This window comes from Corvus moneduloides, chromosome 6 (assembly GCF_009650955.1).
Source record: "Corvus moneduloides isolate bCorMon1 chromosome 6, bCorMon1.pri, whole genome shotgun sequence".
NCBI classification, from domain to species: domain Eukaryota; kingdom Metazoa; phylum Chordata; class Aves; order Passeriformes; family Corvidae; genus Corvus; species Corvus moneduloides.
This window is the reverse complement of record NC_045481.1, coordinates 21,316,811-21,336,400: the sequence shown is the minus strand read 5'-3', so window position 1 is coordinate 21,336,400 and position 19,590 is coordinate 21,316,811. Positions and strand designations below refer to the sequence as shown.

General features: G+C 44.9%; 1 protein-coding gene across 45 annotated transcripts in view; it reads left to right on the top strand.

Moving 5' to 3' along the window:
- Positions 1-19,590, top strand: part of NRXN3 (neurexin 3) — a 982,258-nt gene that overhangs the window by 607,159 nt on the left and 355,509 nt on the right. For 2 of the 45 annotated variants that reach the window (XM_032113024.1, XM_032113023.1), the window contains exon 1: positions 17,626-17,983. The exons of 38 other annotated variants lie outside the window; for them this stretch is intronic. In XM_032113024.1, coding sequence (XP_031968915.1) covers positions 17,740-17,983 — 244 coding nt within the window. In that variant the 5' untranslated portion in view covers positions 17,626-17,739. Of the gene's footprint in view, positions 1-16,973; positions 17,984-19,590 lie in introns of those variants that run through there. 5 more of the 45 variants (XM_032113040.1, XM_032113041.1, XM_032113038.1 and 2 more) reach the window with 5 other exon arrangements.

Here is a 19,590-nt window from a genome sequence, read left to right as displayed (position 1 = left end):
CAAAGCCTCTGTGTGCATACATTGTTTTCAAGGCAGTTGGAATGCTCATTCTTTTTGCAAGACTTTAGCTGTGGGAGCTTGGATTGTGCCTTCCTCCCTCGGAGCTCCCGTTAGCCTGCTACACAGGGAATATTCAACATTCAGTGCAGCCATTCTGCAGCTGCCTGGCAGAGCACCAAGCTTGCAAGAGGGCACAAGAGAAAGCATAACCCTGTTTAAAACTACTCAAACTCATCAGGAGACTCTGGTATTGCAGAAGGGGAGAAGTAGCATGGCTTCATAGTTCATCCTTATGCAAATAAGGTGCCAGCCAGCAATAATGAAAAGGAACTTTCCTGAAATTGAGAAATGCTACAAGCAGCAAGGTAAAGAAATGGGGTTATGCATGTGCTACTCTTGCTCCTTGTCCCAGTGCAGTTCTTGGAACAGGGAGACAAGGAAGGAAAACAGAAAAGGGAAAGAGGCAGGTGGTCACAGGAGAGGGGAGACCAACGAAACAAGTCAGTTTTCTGTGGAGATGATTAGATTTAGGAAAGCTAAGATAAGGCAAGGGAGAGCACTGTTGCCTACCTGAGTTTTACCTAGATGAGGAGGCTAGTAACTAGCACTGGGTCCACAAAACAACTCCACTTTAGCTTTTCATTTTCTCAATCCAAAGGCAAATAAATGCATATTTAAATGATCACAGCAATTAACCACTGCTCCAGTGTATTAACATTCTGCTACATCTGCTTAGCAAACACCTGGGTATGCCTCTCCAGAACAGAGATTTTGAAATGTTCACTGATCAAGAATTCTGGTTGTTTTTTAAATGTGAGATGCTTTTTATTGCTAGAGCGTAATTTAATTTGAGGCCACTGGTGGCTGATGTGTATCTTAAATTCTGAGCTCCTGCAGGCATATAGTGTCATTGTATCTGCTCATTTAATTTTTATGAAAAGAAATTTTTTATTTACAACAGATGAAAGTATGAAAACAGCCCCCTGCTCCCCAGTTTTCCTCTCCCTTTACCCAAATCCAAAAGGAAAAGGTGAATAAAAGAAACAGTACTATATTAAAACACAAAAAAGTCAAAAATAACTCTTGTTGCACCTTAGGGACCAGCTCTGAGATTTAGACTTCAGAGGATGGTAGTTTTACTAGTCTGAGCTTCTGGATTCTGCCTGGAATAGAAAGGCCCACATTTCTTCTTGGGAAAGAGCAGACTGTGGCAGATGGTGAAATAGTAAAATTACTTCTGAAATACTTCCTTTTTCCAGTGTACAAGGTATCTCTTGGTTTGGGTGTTGGAAGGAGGCTGAGAATGGGGTAGGCTGCAGTGTATGGGTAGCTTGCAGAGGGTTCCTTTGCAGCGTATCCAAGGTTACCCTTCTGTGATTTCAGGTGTCCTAAATTCGGTGTCTGACTCTGCTCTTATGGGTTAAGTTATAGCATTCCTGTAGTTGTGTGTGTTTTCTGTGTTCTTGTGATGTACTTGTAGTGTGATGACTTGAAGAATAAGTTTTCTGTTTAAATGCTATTGCATTTTGGGACCACACATCTCAGTTGACAGTGGTCCAGGATACTATAATGCATTAACACATTTCTGCTCCTACTACTGCAAAGTAGCATCACTTTGCAGCATGTTTTGTTGAACAGGCTATGGGCTGTGATAATTTCTTTGAGCCTTGTATTTGGCTGCAGAACAAAATGGGATGCTTCTCCTGGCATCATTCTGGTAAGACCAAAAATGCAGTCAGAGCTTTTTAACTAAGAACACCAAGAAATGAGCTAGATTGAGGAGATAGGAGTGACCTTTGGGATGACAAAATGACCACGGTTGGTTGTACTAAAAGGGAAGTAGCTGATTCATTAAGGCCACTAAGTACAGTTGGGCTCTGCAGTTCTTCCTAGTTCTCCAGTTTGTAGAGCAGCCAGTGCTGTCTGCCCTCATCTGCTGTCACAAAGCTCCCGTAATGATTGACCATTGACCACCCATCCTTCTCAGCGTGCTGTAGCTACCAGTCATGTCTATATGAGCACTAGTATGGAAGCTTGAGCTGTTCCCACTCATCCCTTTTACATGAAGTTGCCCTATCTGCCCTGTCTGTGCCAGGACTAGTGTTTTGCCTCGGCACTGCCTTTTCCATGGTGGTGCTGCAATGAATATGCTCCAAATGCATTTAAAAAAACAAAAGAAGGAGGGAGCATGTACATTCTGTCACAGAAAGGCCTTTTAGGTCTGTTCATGCTCTTGTTAGAAGAGTTTTTAACTTTCTATTTACCATGTGTTTACCCTTCTTTCTGGCTTCTGTGGGCAAAGGTGTACCCTGTACTATGGTATATGATGTTCCAGGAGAACACTGAAAACTCTGCTGTGGGTCCCTACAGTTGGCTGACCCTCAGAATGGTGAAAGGCAGTGGTCTGAGAAAGTGTGCCTTTTTTAATTAAAGAGAAAAAGAAAAAAGAGCAGTCTATTTTAGATGTGGGAGAGAAAAACATTTGGAAAGCTTTTCACATAACAAGGCTCTTCTGTGACATTTAGGCGCATTTATACAAGTTAAAAAAGAATTTGGCACCTTCCCACCTCACTCATCAGGCTTGGAAGAGAAAAAACAACTAAAAAGACAAGATTACTTGATATGTTGCTTTGTTCTGTTCACATGAAGTGTTGTGCCTGTTGATGTTGGCTGAGTACTATTAGAGCCCACAAAGGGCCTTGACAGAGGAGTCATATTCAGTCAGGTTCAGGGCTTGCTTTCTAATAAGGAAGGATAATTATCATGCCAATCTCTGATTGCTTTTTACAGGGCACATTTAATCTGAGGGAAGATAGGAGCATCTTTTGTCTCATACAGACTTGTGAGCAGGGCTAGTAGGTGTAACAGAGTAATCACTCTGAAGGATTTGTTCATTATTTCCCAGAAAGATGGCAAAGTCTTTGTGTCACTGTCTCTCTCCTGTCTTCCCTGCTCTTGAGTTCAATTCATGCAGTTTGATCATGGTGGCCCCACTTCGCCAAGCACCTTTATTCAAAAACACTCTTGACAAGCATTTATCACTGGATTTGACAGCCAAGTAGCCTCCCTACCCATGCCCCTTTCCCTTTGAAAATTTGCAGTGTTTTGGTGGGAAGCTGATGATGTGCAGTGTGCTCTGAGGCACCCACTCCCTGGCTGTAGAGCTGTGTGGCCATGGTTGTATGCTTGCATGCATTTATGTACATTATAAATGATCTCCATAGATGTGCATGCTACCTACCTCTCTGGGTTCGTATCATGACTGTGTTTTGTCTTTGGGCACTCAGGTGCCCATTCCAGGGGAGTACATGATGTGCATATACTCTGTGACATGTTTACTTTTATATACCTCAGTGCACTTATGTCTACAGATTTATGGCTTCTGGTTATATGTGAACTCTACGGGGACAACAGTAACTCTGGAACTGTCTTGAGAATTCTTTTGTGTCTTTTTTTTAGTTATAATACAAATTCATGGAATTCCTGGTTTTGCATGCTTCTTTGTAACATAGATTATCTCCCTGATCCCGTTTACCAGTTGGTCCCAGAGTCACACCAGAAGGCTTCCTGCTATGTTGGGAATAAATGGCTCTGGAGAGCACTGCATAAATTGATTTTGCCTCAGGGAAAAAGGCAAACAGAACTAGATGGTGAAATACCAGAATTTTAGGGAATTACACCTTCCTTTTAGGACAAGGTATTTGAATTCTCCAGCAACTTGGTCAGATAGAGAAGCTTGGTAACAGCTCCAGCAAGTATTTAAAGTGTAATTTCAGTAAGATTTAATTTATTTTTATCTTTACAGTCAGTTCTTTCATAACATCTCAGTGTTTTTTGTTTCCAGCATGACATAGGTTTCTGCAGTGGGGGATCACATTGAATGTGAAGACAACTGGTGGGACAGTTGTGCTTTAGACGCTGGGGAAATGGGTTTTGCATGTTACCTGGATTACTTCAGAAGCAGTAATGGAAAAGTTGGCAGGATTCACTTGCTGGCTTTAGCTCTGAGCATTGCCAACTCATTGCAGCAAATGGAGACTACAAATCTCACAGACTTGCTGTTTTATACCTGCAGCTTATCACTACATTGGTTTATATATGGTTCAAGATCTTGTATACTATTAGGTCAAGACCAGTATATCTTGATCTCATAGTCCACTGAAAAGGCAATTTTTCTTGGATTGTAGCAAGGTCTAGCAATGTGGAAGAGAAACACTCTGACCTCTTTTGATTCATTCACACCATCCCCTGCAGCATAAATTTCTCTAAACACAGGATGAAACACTAAAATTGCGCTATTGGCTCTGAGGGGAAAAAACTGTGAGTAAATCTGAATGATCCAAATCCCAGTGTCCAGCTGCTGAAACAACTGTTAAAACAGGTGTGTCTAATTTTAGCTTTTGAAACAGCTGGGCAAAGTGTTGGCTGTGTTTCAGTATCTTTCGCTTAAAGAGAAGGCAGGTGGCATTCTCTGAACATGCTGCTATTGAATTAGAGAGACCTATTAATATTAGTGAGTCAACTTAACTTAATTCTTTCAACCTGCTAACGAGAACACTTTGGAAGGGGTTGGAGAAGAATGACAGGGTACCTTGAATAAACCAAAAGGGAAAAGGGTTGCGCTGTGTGTGTTCTAGCAACAGCAGCTTAATCAGTTCAGGAGCACCTGTGCTACGCACCACTTTGCTGGCTGTTTGAATTTCTTTTGCCTCGGTGACCTGAGGCAGGTATGTGCTAGCTGTACTTTTTGAATGAAAGCATACTCCACTGAAGTAAAGATTAAACATGAACATGAATAGATTGGCATGTGTGTGTGAGAGAATGTTTAAAAAGCCAGCAACAACTCTGCTCTGAGTAATTCGGGATTTTCATTGCAAAATCAAGCATTCAAAACTGAGGCAAGCTGGAAATCCATGTAACATTATCCCCCTTCTGCATTTCTTTCAGTCTTTCAATCATACCAGGATCAGTATCATGTTCTTGTAGACTCCCTATTTGTTTGTGAGGCAAAAACAATCACTAAGTGAAACCCATTAGTATAGTTAGAAAATTCTGGTTTGTGAACTCTGTTTTAGTTGATCTAAAAACTGTCTGTTGAATAATAAAGAGGAAATTGGGGTTTAGTAATTAAAGTACTCAAATGCTCAGGTTGTTTTCCTAGCTCTTCAGCAGGGTTCTAGAGTGATACATTCTTCCTAAAAAGCAGCGATTATGTTATAGATGTGAGTGCAGAAATAATGGATTGTTATCAGTGTATACTTTCATATTGGTTTATGTCCCTGAGAGCAGCAGCTGTGAAAGCTGGTCACTATATGTAGTGGACTGTATATCCCTCTCAGAAAAAAAATGCATTTGAAAGAAGTAGGGAGGAGAGAGAAGATATTTTAAGAATGAGGCATTTTGTCATGTTCTTTAGCAGCATCTGATTGTGCTAAGGAGGGTATAGCTCCTCCAGATGTCAGCTATTTAGAGAGACACACACCAGAAGTTCTGTGGACAACAAATGATTGAATCCCACACAGGATGCTCTTCTTGGCAAGAGAAGAAATGGGAGTGAGTGGGTGAGCCTGTGTGTGTTACTGTGCAGGATAGGATGGGCAACTACAAAGATGGGAGAGAAGGAGAAAAATGAAGATGGATGGAGGTAAAAATACCTGCTAAATGCCAGCTGTCCCACTTGGATGGAGTAGGATTTTTGTCTGGTTGTTTCAGTGCTTTGCCTAGTGTGATTTTAACCCTATTTTACCATGATTTATGTAACCTAAGCTATGATAAGCTCTGTATAAACATCTGGATATGTGTTATTTTCAGCCTGTAACTAGCAGCCTGAGAAAACCCAATAATGAGAGTGATTTGTTGAAAGACAGCTTGCTGGGAAAAAAAAACAAACCAAACCCAAATTATTAGATCATCCTTTGTTGAAAGCAGAAGTTTTTCATAGCTTCATTCCTTTAGATGAAAGTTTTGTTAAAAGTGTTTTAAAGCTCAGCAGTCTTTCTGGGGATGGGTCAAAGGGTTTCAAAGAACCCACAAATAATTAGATGGCTTGGGGGCTTCCCTCAGAGGCCACCCATTTCCCTGAGAGAAGTTGAAAATGTGCTGTTCTACTGGTTTTGAAATTTACTTTTGTGTAATACTTTCTTCTTTCCTCAAACTGCATTAGATAATTTATTTCTCTTTCCCATGCAAGTTTTGTTCAGCATTTGGCTCTGATACAGAAGCAATGTTTGAGGTGGGGAAGAGAGGCACCTTACCTTTGGGTTCTGGACTAGGTCCTGTTGCCAGTGCTAGATGAAATCTCCCATTTCTAGTGGGGATTAATGCTTGATCAAAGGGGCATAGAATTACTTACATTTGAAGGATTCCTTCTGGACCTTACTGTACCAGTGTGGAAATATAGTGTTATTTCAGTCCGTTGTTCTGGGGAAATTATGCTTCTACAACCACTCTGTTTGGCCATCACCCCTTTGATTGCCTGTCCAGCAGCCACCACATTTGACAGGAGCATTGAAGCCCCAGAGATACTGAATTCTTCCAAAACCTGTTCCTCATCCCTGATGAGGCATAAGGGCTGGTCCACCAGCTGGTAGGTTTGCAACTCTGAACCTGCATCAACACAGACCGCCTCCTCCACGGCCAAAGCAAGAAATGAGAAGGAAAAGAAGTGGAAGGTGTTACAGTGGGGTGAGGAAATACGACAAAACTCTGAGCGTGTCAGAGGAGGGAGTATGAGAGAATGCAGGGGGAACCGAAGGTCATGTGGTGACATTGTGGTGAATAGGGGAGGGCACACATGGTACAACAAAGGGATAAAGCCTCATTTCCTAACCAGTTATTTCTGTAGTTCTGCTGCTTGTAGAACAAATATTTTTTCAGGTAGCCAGGAATATCAGATGCCCTTGTTTTATCTGCCTGCTGCTACATTTCTGATGATAACACCTAGTGTATGGGCTGGTAGTGGGTAACTAGCATCTCAGTGCAAGAAAATGTGTTATACAGAGCACCTGTATATCTGCTTATTCTGTTTCTCACATACCGCTTTTCTGTCTCTTCACGTTTTTTTTGGTAGCTTGGGCTGTCACAAAATAGCTACCTTCAGATTTCTGTGCAGGAGGAGGTCAGAATGCAGAGATAAAGACAGCAACAAAATTATTCACAGTTAGTCATCCTGAAGACCACTCACATTTCTTTCACCCTCACAGTACCCACCATACTTCTGCCAGTACCCTGGACGAGTCAGTGACAGACTGTGAGTTGCTATCCTGAGTGCTCACTTTAGGTGACTAATAAAAAGGCGAGGGGGGTGAAATGTGGCATCTAATTAAAACTGTGTAGACCTAATTATAATTTAAGGGGTGACTTAAGGGATATATTGGTCCAGGGTGCAGATGGCTTTTGTATGACCAATTCAAAATTCAGATGGAAGAAATAAAGAAGTTCTTCAAGTGAGTTCCCTCTACAGGTTATGCAGGCATTTCACTATTTTCCCTTTTTTTTTTTGTTTCTTCTGTAGTTGTCCCTGGCTGATGGTCTGAGGAAGAGATAAAGAGGCTACAGAGGAGAGAGCAAAGCAGAAATGTGTGCATGTGTGCATGCACATGTGTTTGTATGCATCTAAGTGTAATCCCTGCATCACTGTTCTTAGTTTTTCCTTGGCACTTTACAATCAGTAGCTGGATTTATTGTTGGTTCTATGCAATAGATTGTACATCCATGTTGGTAGCAGTTCATGCCTGATCTGTTGTATACAGCCTATCAGTGAGGGAGTTTGCTACTCCTTCCCCTTGTTTCCATGTCCCAATTTTCATGGCTGCCTGGTGCTTAAAGCTGTTGTACTCCTGATGACTGTACTTGCTCTGGTGGTGTTTGCAGCTCCCGTGGGATTTTGTTGCTGCTGGGTGCTTTCCCTCCCGTTTTGCTCAAAGACAAGGGTGCTGGGAAAAGGAAGTGTTCAGTTTGAGGAAGTTGGCTTTTTGCATCCATGTGAATAGTACGAACACTCTTTGAATCACATGTGAGTTGGAGGATAATACAAGTCAAGGAAACTGCTGGTGCCTCAGGAGACCTTCAGTGCTGGGGGAGCTTGTGTAGGTGGAGTTTGAGACCCTGGGGAATAATAGGAGAGGGAGGTGCTTCACAAGAAGAGAGATGTTTTTAAAGCAGTTCATGCTCTTTATATTTATTCTCACTATTGTCCTTTTGTTGAGCTTCTCTGCTGGAGACTAGTATCCCAGTAAGGTCTCTGATCAGTGCTGCGAATGGACCTAGAGTGTGTTCTGCTTCCATCTGTTTGATTTGTTTGTGTGGGTGCATTGCATGCCTTGAAGCCAGGGCCTGTCCTTGCTAGTATTAAATATATCAGCAGGGAACAGGTAGTTGATGCTGTGTAACTACTCATCTCAGCATAATACTGCAGTGACCTAAGCTGCACTTCCTGAAAGTTGCAAAACCTTTTAAAAATCTCAGTGCAGAAGGCCTAGGAACCTGTGGACCAGGGCTTAGTGGTATTTTCCATGTTACAGAATATATAACTGGAACTAGCTAGCAGAGTGCTAATACGAGCTCTCCTTCAGTGCAAGAGGGACAAACACCTTACTAGAAATGTAAACAGGAGTATCGTCCTCAAGGTATGTGAAATAATTGTTATGTATGCAGTTCTCATGAGACTTTATCTGAAGGACTGCAACCAGTCTGGGACATTGCACATCAAGAAAAATGTAGATATTTTTAAAAAGTCTCTAGGAAACCAGCAATAATGAGCAGAGTCTAAACCCCACAGATTTCTAAGGAACAATACAGCAAATGTCCTTGTCTAGGGAGGAGGGACATAGCAAAAGTCTTCAAATATGTACACAGTATCTGTAAAGAGGAAGGAAACAATCTTTCTTGTATGATAGGGAAGAAATATCAGACCTCAATATTGCAACTGAAAATGTGTGTATATGTATGTTGGGGAATTACAGATCGCTAGGAAGGGAATGTTTAGAACACTGGTAAATAAGTTTTAAACTTTAAATCAAAACTTTACTGAACTCATTGAGTAGCAACACACTTTATGCTAATGGTTAATTCTCAATTGTTATCATTAATTATTTTTTTATATACAGAACTACAGAACTGTTATTCTTTAACATTTATGTCCTAAATTAACTGTGACTATACAGTGCCACAGAGCTGATTCTCTACACTTAGCACTGACAGCTACAGTCCTTGGTGGTTTTAGACGCAGAAGAAGAGGTGAGAAGTAGAGAAGGATGAGAGAAGTTGGAAGTGATGCTGGCTTGTCATATTCCGTATCCAATTACCCTTCACATACTTGATTCTTTAATGCTATTTCAATCTCCCAAAAATGGGATCTTCAACTGCCAACGGTGCTGCTTCTCTTGTTCTTTTTTTTCCAGACATGCTTCTTGTGTGTTTAGCAGGATGCCTGTTTGTTTGCATCCATTGTGTTTATCTTGTCCTTTGTTGCAACTTTTTGTTACCTGGATGCCTCCTATGAGCAAATAACTATGTGTTGTTTGCCTGTTTGGTGGTCATGTTGCTCACATACTTAGTGAGATGCTTATATATACCATAAGAGTGTTGCAATACATTATATACTGCTGTTAGTTACTATATTTTAGTATGTTTATATCTGGGCAGAAGGAAAGTTAAGATTAATTATATCCTGATTAATGCATTTTTAATTCATAGATGTCACATGTGACTTCTTTGACTATGGCGGATTTGTGAGAAGGAGAAAAAAAAATTGTTGATAAAGTTGAACACTGGTATTTATTGCTTCCAGAGAATTGATTCTTCATCATTGCACAAGATCTTGGGCAAGGAGAAGGCCATCTAACAGCTTATTGTTTGTTATACCTTAGCCAGTAAGTAATTTGACACAGACAATGCAAAGTGGGCTCTTTCAGGGTTAAAAGCAGAAGAATTGTTCTCCACAGTGTCTTCTTTTGTCCTTCCAGTTTTTAGCTTTGGCTGCTCTGACCTTCTTTGTCTCTTCATCTTCTGCACACTGACAAGGTATACATCTTAGGAAATTACACCTACCAGCAGCTCCCACGCAAGGAGGCTTGGCTGCTGGAATCACTTCACTCTTTGTCAGGTGGTGAGACACTCATGTCATTGAAAGGTTCCCCCCTATAGCTTTTCTTGCTTTTAATTCTTTTTTTTTTTTTTTTGGTGGCTGGATGACCACAGCAAACACCAGTCACCTGGCAGTTATTGCTGTGAGTTGAACAGGTGATTACAGGCAAAAGCCAGGCAAGATGATAGATGGAAGAGAGAAGAGAAGCAGAGGGGAGTCTGTGCACAGTGTGTATTAGAGAACTCGCTTTTCATTAGTACAGAAGTCAGTTTAAAGGAGCAAAAGCAACAGTTTTTCCAGCTTTTCCTTTCTGTGTCAGATAAGATTTCTTTGAGTGCAAAAGGAAAATAAGTCTTCTTTCTGCTTTCATGGGTAAAATTAAAATGGTTCCTTATTTATCTCAGCAGGTATTTTAGCGCCGTCTATTCTCTGTGTCTTTCTACTTCAGCCTTTCAGGTGCTATTTAAATTTTAGAACGCAGAACTCTTAAAAATTATTTCCCAGCTGTTCCACACTAAGAATTCGTGATATAGATGTTAGTTCTGCAGTGCTAGTATTTGCCCTAGTGTGTAAGGCACTGGGCTTTCAGACCTTCCAGATCTAAACCTAGATCTGCAGAATAGATACAGCCAAAATTACAGTAGGGAACACATCCTCCTCTGTGATCTGCTGGTGCATCTAACCTCTTGCTGCTGTGAGAGTCACTGAAGGCAAGGGATCACAGCATGTGTTATCCCAGGCAGGGCTCACACCTAGGCTGGAAACAGGCTGTTCCCCTTCACCTTAGACTTGCCAAGACTGATTCCAAACATAAGGAGAACAAGATACACATATCTTTTTGTTCCCATAACCATAGTAGCTACATGCATCCATAGTATCAGTTGCTATCAGTATCAGTTAGGCTAGAAATGAATTTGCCTCAACATAAAATCAGGTCTGTAAGAGGGGGCTGTTACGAATGATGGAAATCAGTTCTAGGCACATGCTACAGGTCACTACCATTTTATACTGGTATACTTAGTGAAACATAGGTAGTAGAGGTACAGAAGTGTGAATTCTGTGACACAACCATCAGAAAATTAAACTGTTGGGCTCTTTTTATTCACTGGTGATTCAATAATTATCTAAGGTCAAGCAGTGGGTAACCCTGAATTTTTCAAACTCAGCCAGTCTTTAGGTTTCTCTAATCTTTCTGAGTCTGAACAAACCTTTGATAAAAAGTCACATTGCCGAAAGTGATACAAGAAGTCGAAGCAGGTTCTGTTTCTCTGCCTGACAAGATTTTAGCAGCTGCCATTGAGCCCAGCTTCCACTGAGAGTAACAGAGATAGATGCAATTCCAACCTTCCTGGAGGAAAAACCTCTGCAGCCACAGAAGATCAGTTTTCTCTTGTGAGATGAGAGTCTGCCTGTCAGAACACTGCTGAAGGGCAGACTAGAGTCTGGTTAGCCCACTTTGATAAAGTACCCCAGAGGCAGGGACTAAAGTGTTGGTGAGACATAAGGGGAGACAGTTGATACTTGAATAACAGAACATCCTCATGATGATTGAAGTAAACTAAACTTGAGCATCCTTTATTTAACACAAAGCCCATTCATAATTGCTGATCTGGTAGAGGTCTGAAGTGTGAGAAGGATTTTGTCCTAATTTTTGAGGCAGCTTTAGGAAAGGGGATGCTTGCTGGTGTCTTGTGCAGGTAGTCAGGGGTATCTCTGCAGCACATTCTGTGAAGGAGAATTCCCAGGGGTGATGGAGTGAAGAACTCCCACGCTTAGGGCTGAAAGCATGGACTAGACACTCCTGTGTGAAGGCACCATTGCCAGTATCTAAGCCTTTCCATTCTCTTAGGTTCACAGACTAGCAGACTTTGGCCAAAAAAAGGTACTGTTTGCTCATAAAGCTGTTCTGACATATGTTGGCTCATGCCTTTCCAGCAAGTCTGTAATGTCTCTAGGGAAGGGACTCTCAGCTTATGTTAGTTTGCATAGTGCTGAGTACAGTGGATCATCCTTTATACATTATCCAGCAAACAGGGGCAATTTTAACATATTATTGTCAGTTTGCATTAGCAAATCCTGACATTGCCTCTTTCCCAATTATAGTTGATTAATGCTTATCAAAATGAGATATGTCGCTGTATTTGTGTGCCCACGCTCTTGTTCTTGCTTGTTTCCACCAACATAGGACTCTAGGTGTGTCACAAAAATCTGAACTTTGCAAGATTTTTGGCCCTTAAATTGGATGTTTGACAGAACTGAGTTTGTGTCCCAGTAGTTGCCATTGCTTTTGGCCCAGACTAACTGCTTGTAATCAACTTGCATTTCCCACCTCACAAATTAACACCAAGGGGCAGATTTCCCTTCACTGATGTCAATCTACTGGCTCTGCTGAGTTTATTCACCCTGACACAAATGAGAACAAAACTAGGCTCTAAAGCTTCTATATTAGTTGCTTTCGGCAATCTGTGGTCCCTTGGAGCTGAGCAGAAAAGAGAATACCTGCCCTATGTTACAGGTAACATGTAAGGCATATGCCTCAACTTTTGTAGGTAACTGGACTTACTGGTTGTTAAAGGAAAGCACAGAAGCCCTGAGAAAAGGTTGCTTTCTGCCCCCCTTTCCCCCCCACTCCAGATACAGAATAAAACTGAGAACTACAGAGACTGCAGCAACTTGGTTATACACAAAAAAAAGTACTGCACACAAGAAAAAGTACTGCATAACAGCAGCTGTGTGTGTAGTTTTCAGCCCTGCTCAGGAGCAACCCTCCCCTTTCGCTCTGGATGAGCAAACACTGATAATTCTTTGGTGCTGCTGGGTCCTGCCTCCTGAGGCTGCCTGCAGAGAGGCAGTGATGACAAGGACGGTGGGGCACCAGGGACTAGTCTCAGAGCAGTTAATTCTGCCAGCAGTGCTGAGGAACTTTGCAGATTTTTGGTCACTGCTGTCATCAGCAGAATTTGAAGTAGCTTGCTAAAGACAAAGGTGTCTAAATGCCAGTCCTAAGCTCTCTACAGCATGCAATTCCCTCTGATTTATTTTATTTTATTTTATTTAAAACACTATTTTAACATCATAAGCGAAACCTGTTTTCACCCTCCTTCTTGTTTTTGGAAAAGTACATTAAAAAAATAATGGAACTGTTTTGAACCTTGAGAGAAACAGTTCTGTCTGGGAAAAGCTTCTGGGTGACAGGCTGTTCTAGCTGACCTTATTCTCTTAACCTTATTATATAGCAAAGCACTGACTAACGCTCTACTTGTTAGCTTCTACGGGGTGGAGGCAAAGCTGTCCTCTCTCTGGAAGGCACCCTGTATTGATAAATGCTAATTGAGTTTCCCCATTGGATCCAGTTTGAGAGATCAGTGATTTTACAACAGCACTGATTTTTCAGTTCTGAGTGCAGCAAAGTAATTAACAGCTAAGATTTAATAGGAAACATAGAGAAAGTTGCACTTGCTCTGTCAAATACGATGGAGTACAAACTTTTCCTGGCCTTGAAGATGACTCTTTCTGGGTCTCTTTCTGGGATTCTCAAACTCAGAAACAATTGCTTTACTATTTCTCATTTTTGCAGAATATAGTGGCACTCTGCTCTTTCAGTAAACGAAACAGCTATGCAGGAAATACGACTACTTTTCTCATATCTGTAGGGATCAACAGATCATAGAAACCATTATCCTTTAAGGTATCCATCTTGGTTCTGAAGACACAAGAGCATTTAGAAAGACTCTGTGTTTACCCAGATTAATTAAACTAATATGAATACAACAAAGCCAGCTACTTTTGAAGTAAATCTGGTGGAAATGTTGAAATGTCACTTCTGAGTACAAACTTGCCCTTGCCACCCAAGAGGAAAACTGCAATTGAAATCTGCCCTCTTCCTGAAGTGGTGCTGCTAAATAAATGAGTCACCTGTGAACTACAGGGCAGTAAATACATCCACTGACACCTAATAAAGCAAGGCAGAGTGAAGTTCCAGTACTTTATGGTGTCACCAGGATCCTATGATGTATTTATAGCTAGCTTCACATGCTTTCCTTTTTTTCATTACTTATCTTTATGGCATACTCCTAGAGTTTGGTTTTCTTGGTCCATCTCATTTTTCCCTAAGGCAGTTTGCAGCAAAGGAAGGTTGGTAGACAAAATGTAGAGCAAATCCCCATCAGAGGGGCAATACACAGCCACTCTATTTCTCCTGTTCATGGACTGCCCAGGCATTTTCTGTCTCTGGCCAGGGCAGTCTGAAGTGATGCTCACCTTTGTATGTCCTACTAGCACCTAAGCTGGTAGCTCTGCATGTGGGGAAGGATTGGTGGCAGATTGAATGAGGAAAAGGATCAGTGATTTGTTTTGGAGCTTGGTAATTTATTGTCCATTGAGGGCTCTGCCTCCCACAGCAACCCAAGACGTAGGTGGCCAGCATGAACAGGAGCTTGAGTATGGAGAACAGGATGTGGTCTGTTGGACTGTTAAAGGGAAATTAAAAGCTGAAGGATGCTACCAGAGTTTAGTCAATGAAACAACCTCTTATGTGTTCTTCTCTTTCAGTAACAGGGCAAATAGTTGCAGGAGAGGGGTGAGGAGTGTATCCATGCAGTTCCCCTGCTCTTATCTCTAGAATTGCATTTTCTAAAACATATTTATTTTCCACATAAATTAATGAATTTTCCACCACTCCCTCCTGGAAAAGCAGCATTGAGTCCTCAATGTTTAAACCTGTAGGACCTGTAGCCCCTTTGACTGATCCTGTAATGTGTGATACGTTCTGTCCTTTTTGTAATGCTTCAGCCGGAAAAAGCAGAAAGTAAAATGATGGGAGGCAGATCTTTGTTGCACTGCTTATAACTATCTGGGTCTGAAACTCATTCAGATTTCCTTTATTTTACAAATCAGCTACTCAGTGATGTGTATTTAATACACGTCCTTCCCATCTTCCCCTAAATCAGGTTCCCTACAGCTTAACTACACAATAAATTTTTCAGAGTACTTTGTCTGTGGACTGTGTGAAAATTAGGACTTCTGTGATGAGGGATTCAAGGGTGCTGACTCATGGGTCAGCAGCCCTCCAAGGGTGTTATGCCAGTTTATATTTCCCCCTTCCCCCAAGTAGTTAGGAGCAGGGAGCTTCTTCACAGGATCCTTCTGGGCAGCAACTTCAGTTTCCTCAACAAAACTCACGGCCAGGAAAAGTTGTCTTGCAGAGATAAAACTGCTCTGTGCCCTCTGTATGGTACCACAAACTTGCCATCCAGGAGGGATCTTCACTACAGCTTACTCAGTCCTGTCTCCACCTGTGTGCCCCATTGTGAGGAAAGCTGACATTCACACTTTAAGGCTCTTAAATGGCCACCAAATCATCAAGTTAGTTTATACTAACAGCATGTACTGCTTGAGATGGAGAAGCTCAGTGTCTGTTCAGTTCCCACGTCTATCAGTCACTCACTGGCTGAACGTGACTGAGCCTCTGTTTCCTTATCTACAGAATGGCAAAGTAATACCAAAAGGTGTTGAATGGCTTCATTAATAAAAGACTTTAAAGCACTCTGAGATTCTTAGGTGGCAGATGTCAGATAAATGTGAAGATAACATTCTTGCTTTTCACAATCATTGATTAAACCCTGCAAAACACCAAAGCATTTCTGACTGCTTTAGCCCCTAATTTAGATCACTTATACTATAAGTTATTAGAAAATAAATTACAAGCATATCAGGCTCAGCTAAAAGTATTAGGCGTGCAACTCAGGTTGATCATTACAAGTTAGTGACATGTTGTACCAAATTGAGATCAATGACTGAAAACACTGCACCTCAGTGTTAGGGAAAGACTCGAGTCAAACAGCAAGTTTCAGAAGTGCATGTGTGCACGCCTACAAACATGCTTCTAGTTGGGAAAACAGGAAAACTTACAGTCATAAATAATTTATTTGTTTGTATGAATAAATGAAGAGGAGGGAGGCAGTGCAGTGCAAGGTGAGTCTTGGCGGTGGCTGGCTCCTTTTCCAAAGCTCCTTATTGACTCCCTGAGTGATCCTGTGTAAGTCACTTCACTGCTGGTGCTTGCCTTCCCCAGCGTGGCTGGGGATTTTTGCCATGCAAATTGATAGTAAATTACTAGATAATGCTACTGCATTTGTTTATTAATTCATGGGCTGCAAGCTGGCTGCATTCCTCACTCTTCAAGGATTAAGTGCGGATACACCTGTTTGGACTAAGCCTATCATTGCAGAAGCATTAAAAAAAAAAAAAAAAAAAAATCTGTAAGAGCCATGGGGATCCCGTTTTCAAGAGCGAGGTTACCCCTGGTTCTCTCTTTGCTCCTGAGCAGCTGCGGCCGCAGGACGAGCCCCAGGACAGGGCGGCACGGGGGGACGGCGTTACCTCAGCGCATCCATCCCCGTGCCGCGGCCGAGGGCTCCCCGTGCCGGCCGCCCCCGAGGCACAGTGGGACGGCGGCACGGGAGGAGGTCCCGTCCCTGCACGGACGGGCTGGGCGCGTTTCGCCAGGGGCTGCTTGGGGCGGGCAGAGGCCGTGGGCGCGGCTGGGCGGCGGTGGCTGCCGGGCGGCGGTGGCTGCCTGGCTCCGGTTCCGGGTGCGGCCGGCTCCGGGAGCCGGGTGTTCCCCGCTGCCGGCGGCACCGGCCCCGGGGCCGCGGGGCCGGGGGCGCGCGGGACCGCACGAGCGCATGAATGGCAGGGGCGGTGCCGCGCGCGGCCCCGCCTCCCCCCGGAGCCAGCCAGTCCCTCTGCGCAGCGCTGCCGCCGCCCCCATTGGCTCGCCGGCGCCGGGACATTTGCATGCGGCTCGCCCATTGGCGGAGCCGCTCCCCCGGCCGCCCCGGCTGTGCTTCACCTGCGCCGCCGAGTTGCCCGCACTTGGCGCCGGCCGCCCGCGCCCGCCCCCGGCTCCGCTCGCTCCGCGCCCGGACCGCGCCGCCCGCCCGGCTGCTCCAACGCGCCCGCCCGCCCGGGAGGACCTGGCGATGCACTCGACGGCTGCGCAGGGTTAATCGGCTTGAGCCCTCGGTCGCCTGGATTCGGTGGAAGGAGGATAACAACCTAGATCGCTCTGTGTGTGTGTGTGCGCGTGTGCCTGTCCTAGCAGTTCTGCATTGCAACACTTGCTAGTGGAGAAGCAAAAGAAACCCCCCGGAATTGGGATAAAACCAAAAAAAAAAGAATCAAAAATTTACCTGGGGTCTCTGGCTTATTTCTTCTTTTTCGTTTTCAGTAGTCCCTCTCAGCAAAGTGAGAGACAGGGATCGCAGGCAGGGAAAAGTCCTCAAGGACCCCGTGATCCTGGAGGAACCTGAATAGGACCCTCGCGCGGACATGTGCGGCGTTCCTGCGCGCTCCTGGAGGCTCGGTACGGCCGCGGGGTTCCTGCCACAGTAGATCCAGTCCTGGGAAACGGCGCGTCTTATTCGTCTCTGTGTGGTTACCAACCTTCCCCCATCCCTCCCCTTCCCTGCTAGCACTCGCTCTCTCGCACACACACTGCCTCTTTTCCTCTTGAGCACACACGCACACCCCTAGAGCCTCGGAAGCGACTCTCCTTTCTGCTAGCATGGGTCCCCTGGCATCATGAACGTTATTCTCTCTCCCTGGCTGGAATTCAGACTGCCCGTCTGTAGGTGTCCTGTGCCTTGACCATGCACCTGAGAATAGACCCCAGCATTTGCCCGGGACGCCGCCCCGCCTGGACCCTGTGGATGTGCTCCCTCTTTTGGGGATGTATCGTCAGCTCTGTTTGGAGTTCCTCTAACGTGGCTTCTTCTGCCTCCTCTTCCTCGTCTGTTTCTCAGGCTCAGTATGAGCATCACTTCCACGGCAGCAAGCACCACTCTGTGCCTATCTCTATCTACCGCTCCCCTGTCTCCCTCCGAGGAGGACACGGTGGGTTCCCACTCTTGTTTCTTTCTAACCTTTTTGCAGAGCAGTTGGAGCAGCAGAGGGGGAGCAGGGACGATGGCTGTGTCTCCGCGGGAGGGGGGTCCTCCCAGGCCCTCATTTCTGCCGTTAGCTCCCTTCCCCATTAACCCTCCACTTCTCCCCTGCGCCCTCCCCGAGCAGTGCCTGGGGCTGAGGACGCGCCGCTTCCAGAGCCAACTTCCCCGGCCGGTGGTCCAGCAGGACGGAGGGTGGGGGCCGGCGGGGCCGGGGCGGGCTCGGGTCGCTCTGTGTCAGACGGCAGCGCCGAACAGCTCGGGACGGCGGAAGGGCATCTGCTCCAGTCCCGCTGGGGTCCTGCGACGGGGAATAACTAACTCCCTGGCTTGTAGCGGCTGACATGGTCACTGCAGCAGCGTATCTTCCCTGCCGGCCACCCTCGTTTTCCCGGTCGCCCTGCTGCGGGAGGGCCAGCCGGGGGCTCGGGGAATTGCCGCCGCCGCTCCTCCCCTGCCTGCGCGTTCGCAGCCTTCCTGGGTGAGGATAGCAAGGGGCGTACAAAGGAAAAGGCGAGGTCTCATTCCTGCTCCTGGTTTCTTGCTTGGTACCTGATACTGTCTTCCTGGGAAACCCTGGGGCAGGAAATAATAGGGAGTAGGTTTTCACTCTGGCAGGCTGGGAGAACGGTAAGAGGGTGTCTGAGAGATGCCAAGAGAGAGTGAGAAGACCAGCATCCTGCTTCTGAAATGCTGAGCAATGCTCAGCAGCTGGACCTACACAGCCTCTTGCCCAGCTCTCCCAAGTCTCCCCTCCTTGACAGGAGTTGGCCCAGGCCTGGCTGACATGGGGGCTCTCCCTCATCTCCACTTTCTCCTGTCTTCTGTCCAGTGTCCCTTAGCTTCTGCTTTCAGTCATATTAGCTGGGAGAGGCAGGCAGGCAGGCCAGGGCCTGGCCCTTTCCCTCCAGGGCTCCAGGTCAGGGTCAGGTCTGGCCTTCCATGATAGAAGTACTCAGTTACAGAATCACATCTGTGCAGGGCCAGAGGAAGAAGAACTGGTATCAGAATTGAGGCATAGGAACACTGAAGAAGAGCTAAGGGGAGGAAGAGCCCTGGCACAACTAGTTGAAATGTCGCATGACATGGCTGCAGCAGGACTATGAGGATGTGCTGGCAGGGCTGTCAGGGTTACAGGGATATTGAAACCTGGAGTGCCCCGGGTGAGTGCTCAGACGACTAGCAGAGCAGTCTGAAGAGTTCAAATGGCACAGTGATGAATGGACCTCCACTGAAATCTCTAGGTACATTGGCAGAATTGTAGAAGAAGCTTGGTATTGCAGGTATGAGCCGAGGCGCATTGGAAAGGGCTCAGGAACGAAGCCAGGAGGCAGATGCTGCAGGTCACAACTGAGCACCAGCAGAGCTGGGCTGTGCTAGCAGGAGGTGCTCTGGCAGAGCTGCTGGAGGGCACTGGAAGAGGGTGACAGGGAGTTCTGCAAGGTAGGTTGTCGATGCTCTGGCAGTGCGGGAGGGGGAGCCCAGGGCACTGCAGAATAGCACCATACTACAGAGGCGAGGACTCAGGACTGAAGTGGCACTGGGTGCAATAGGTTG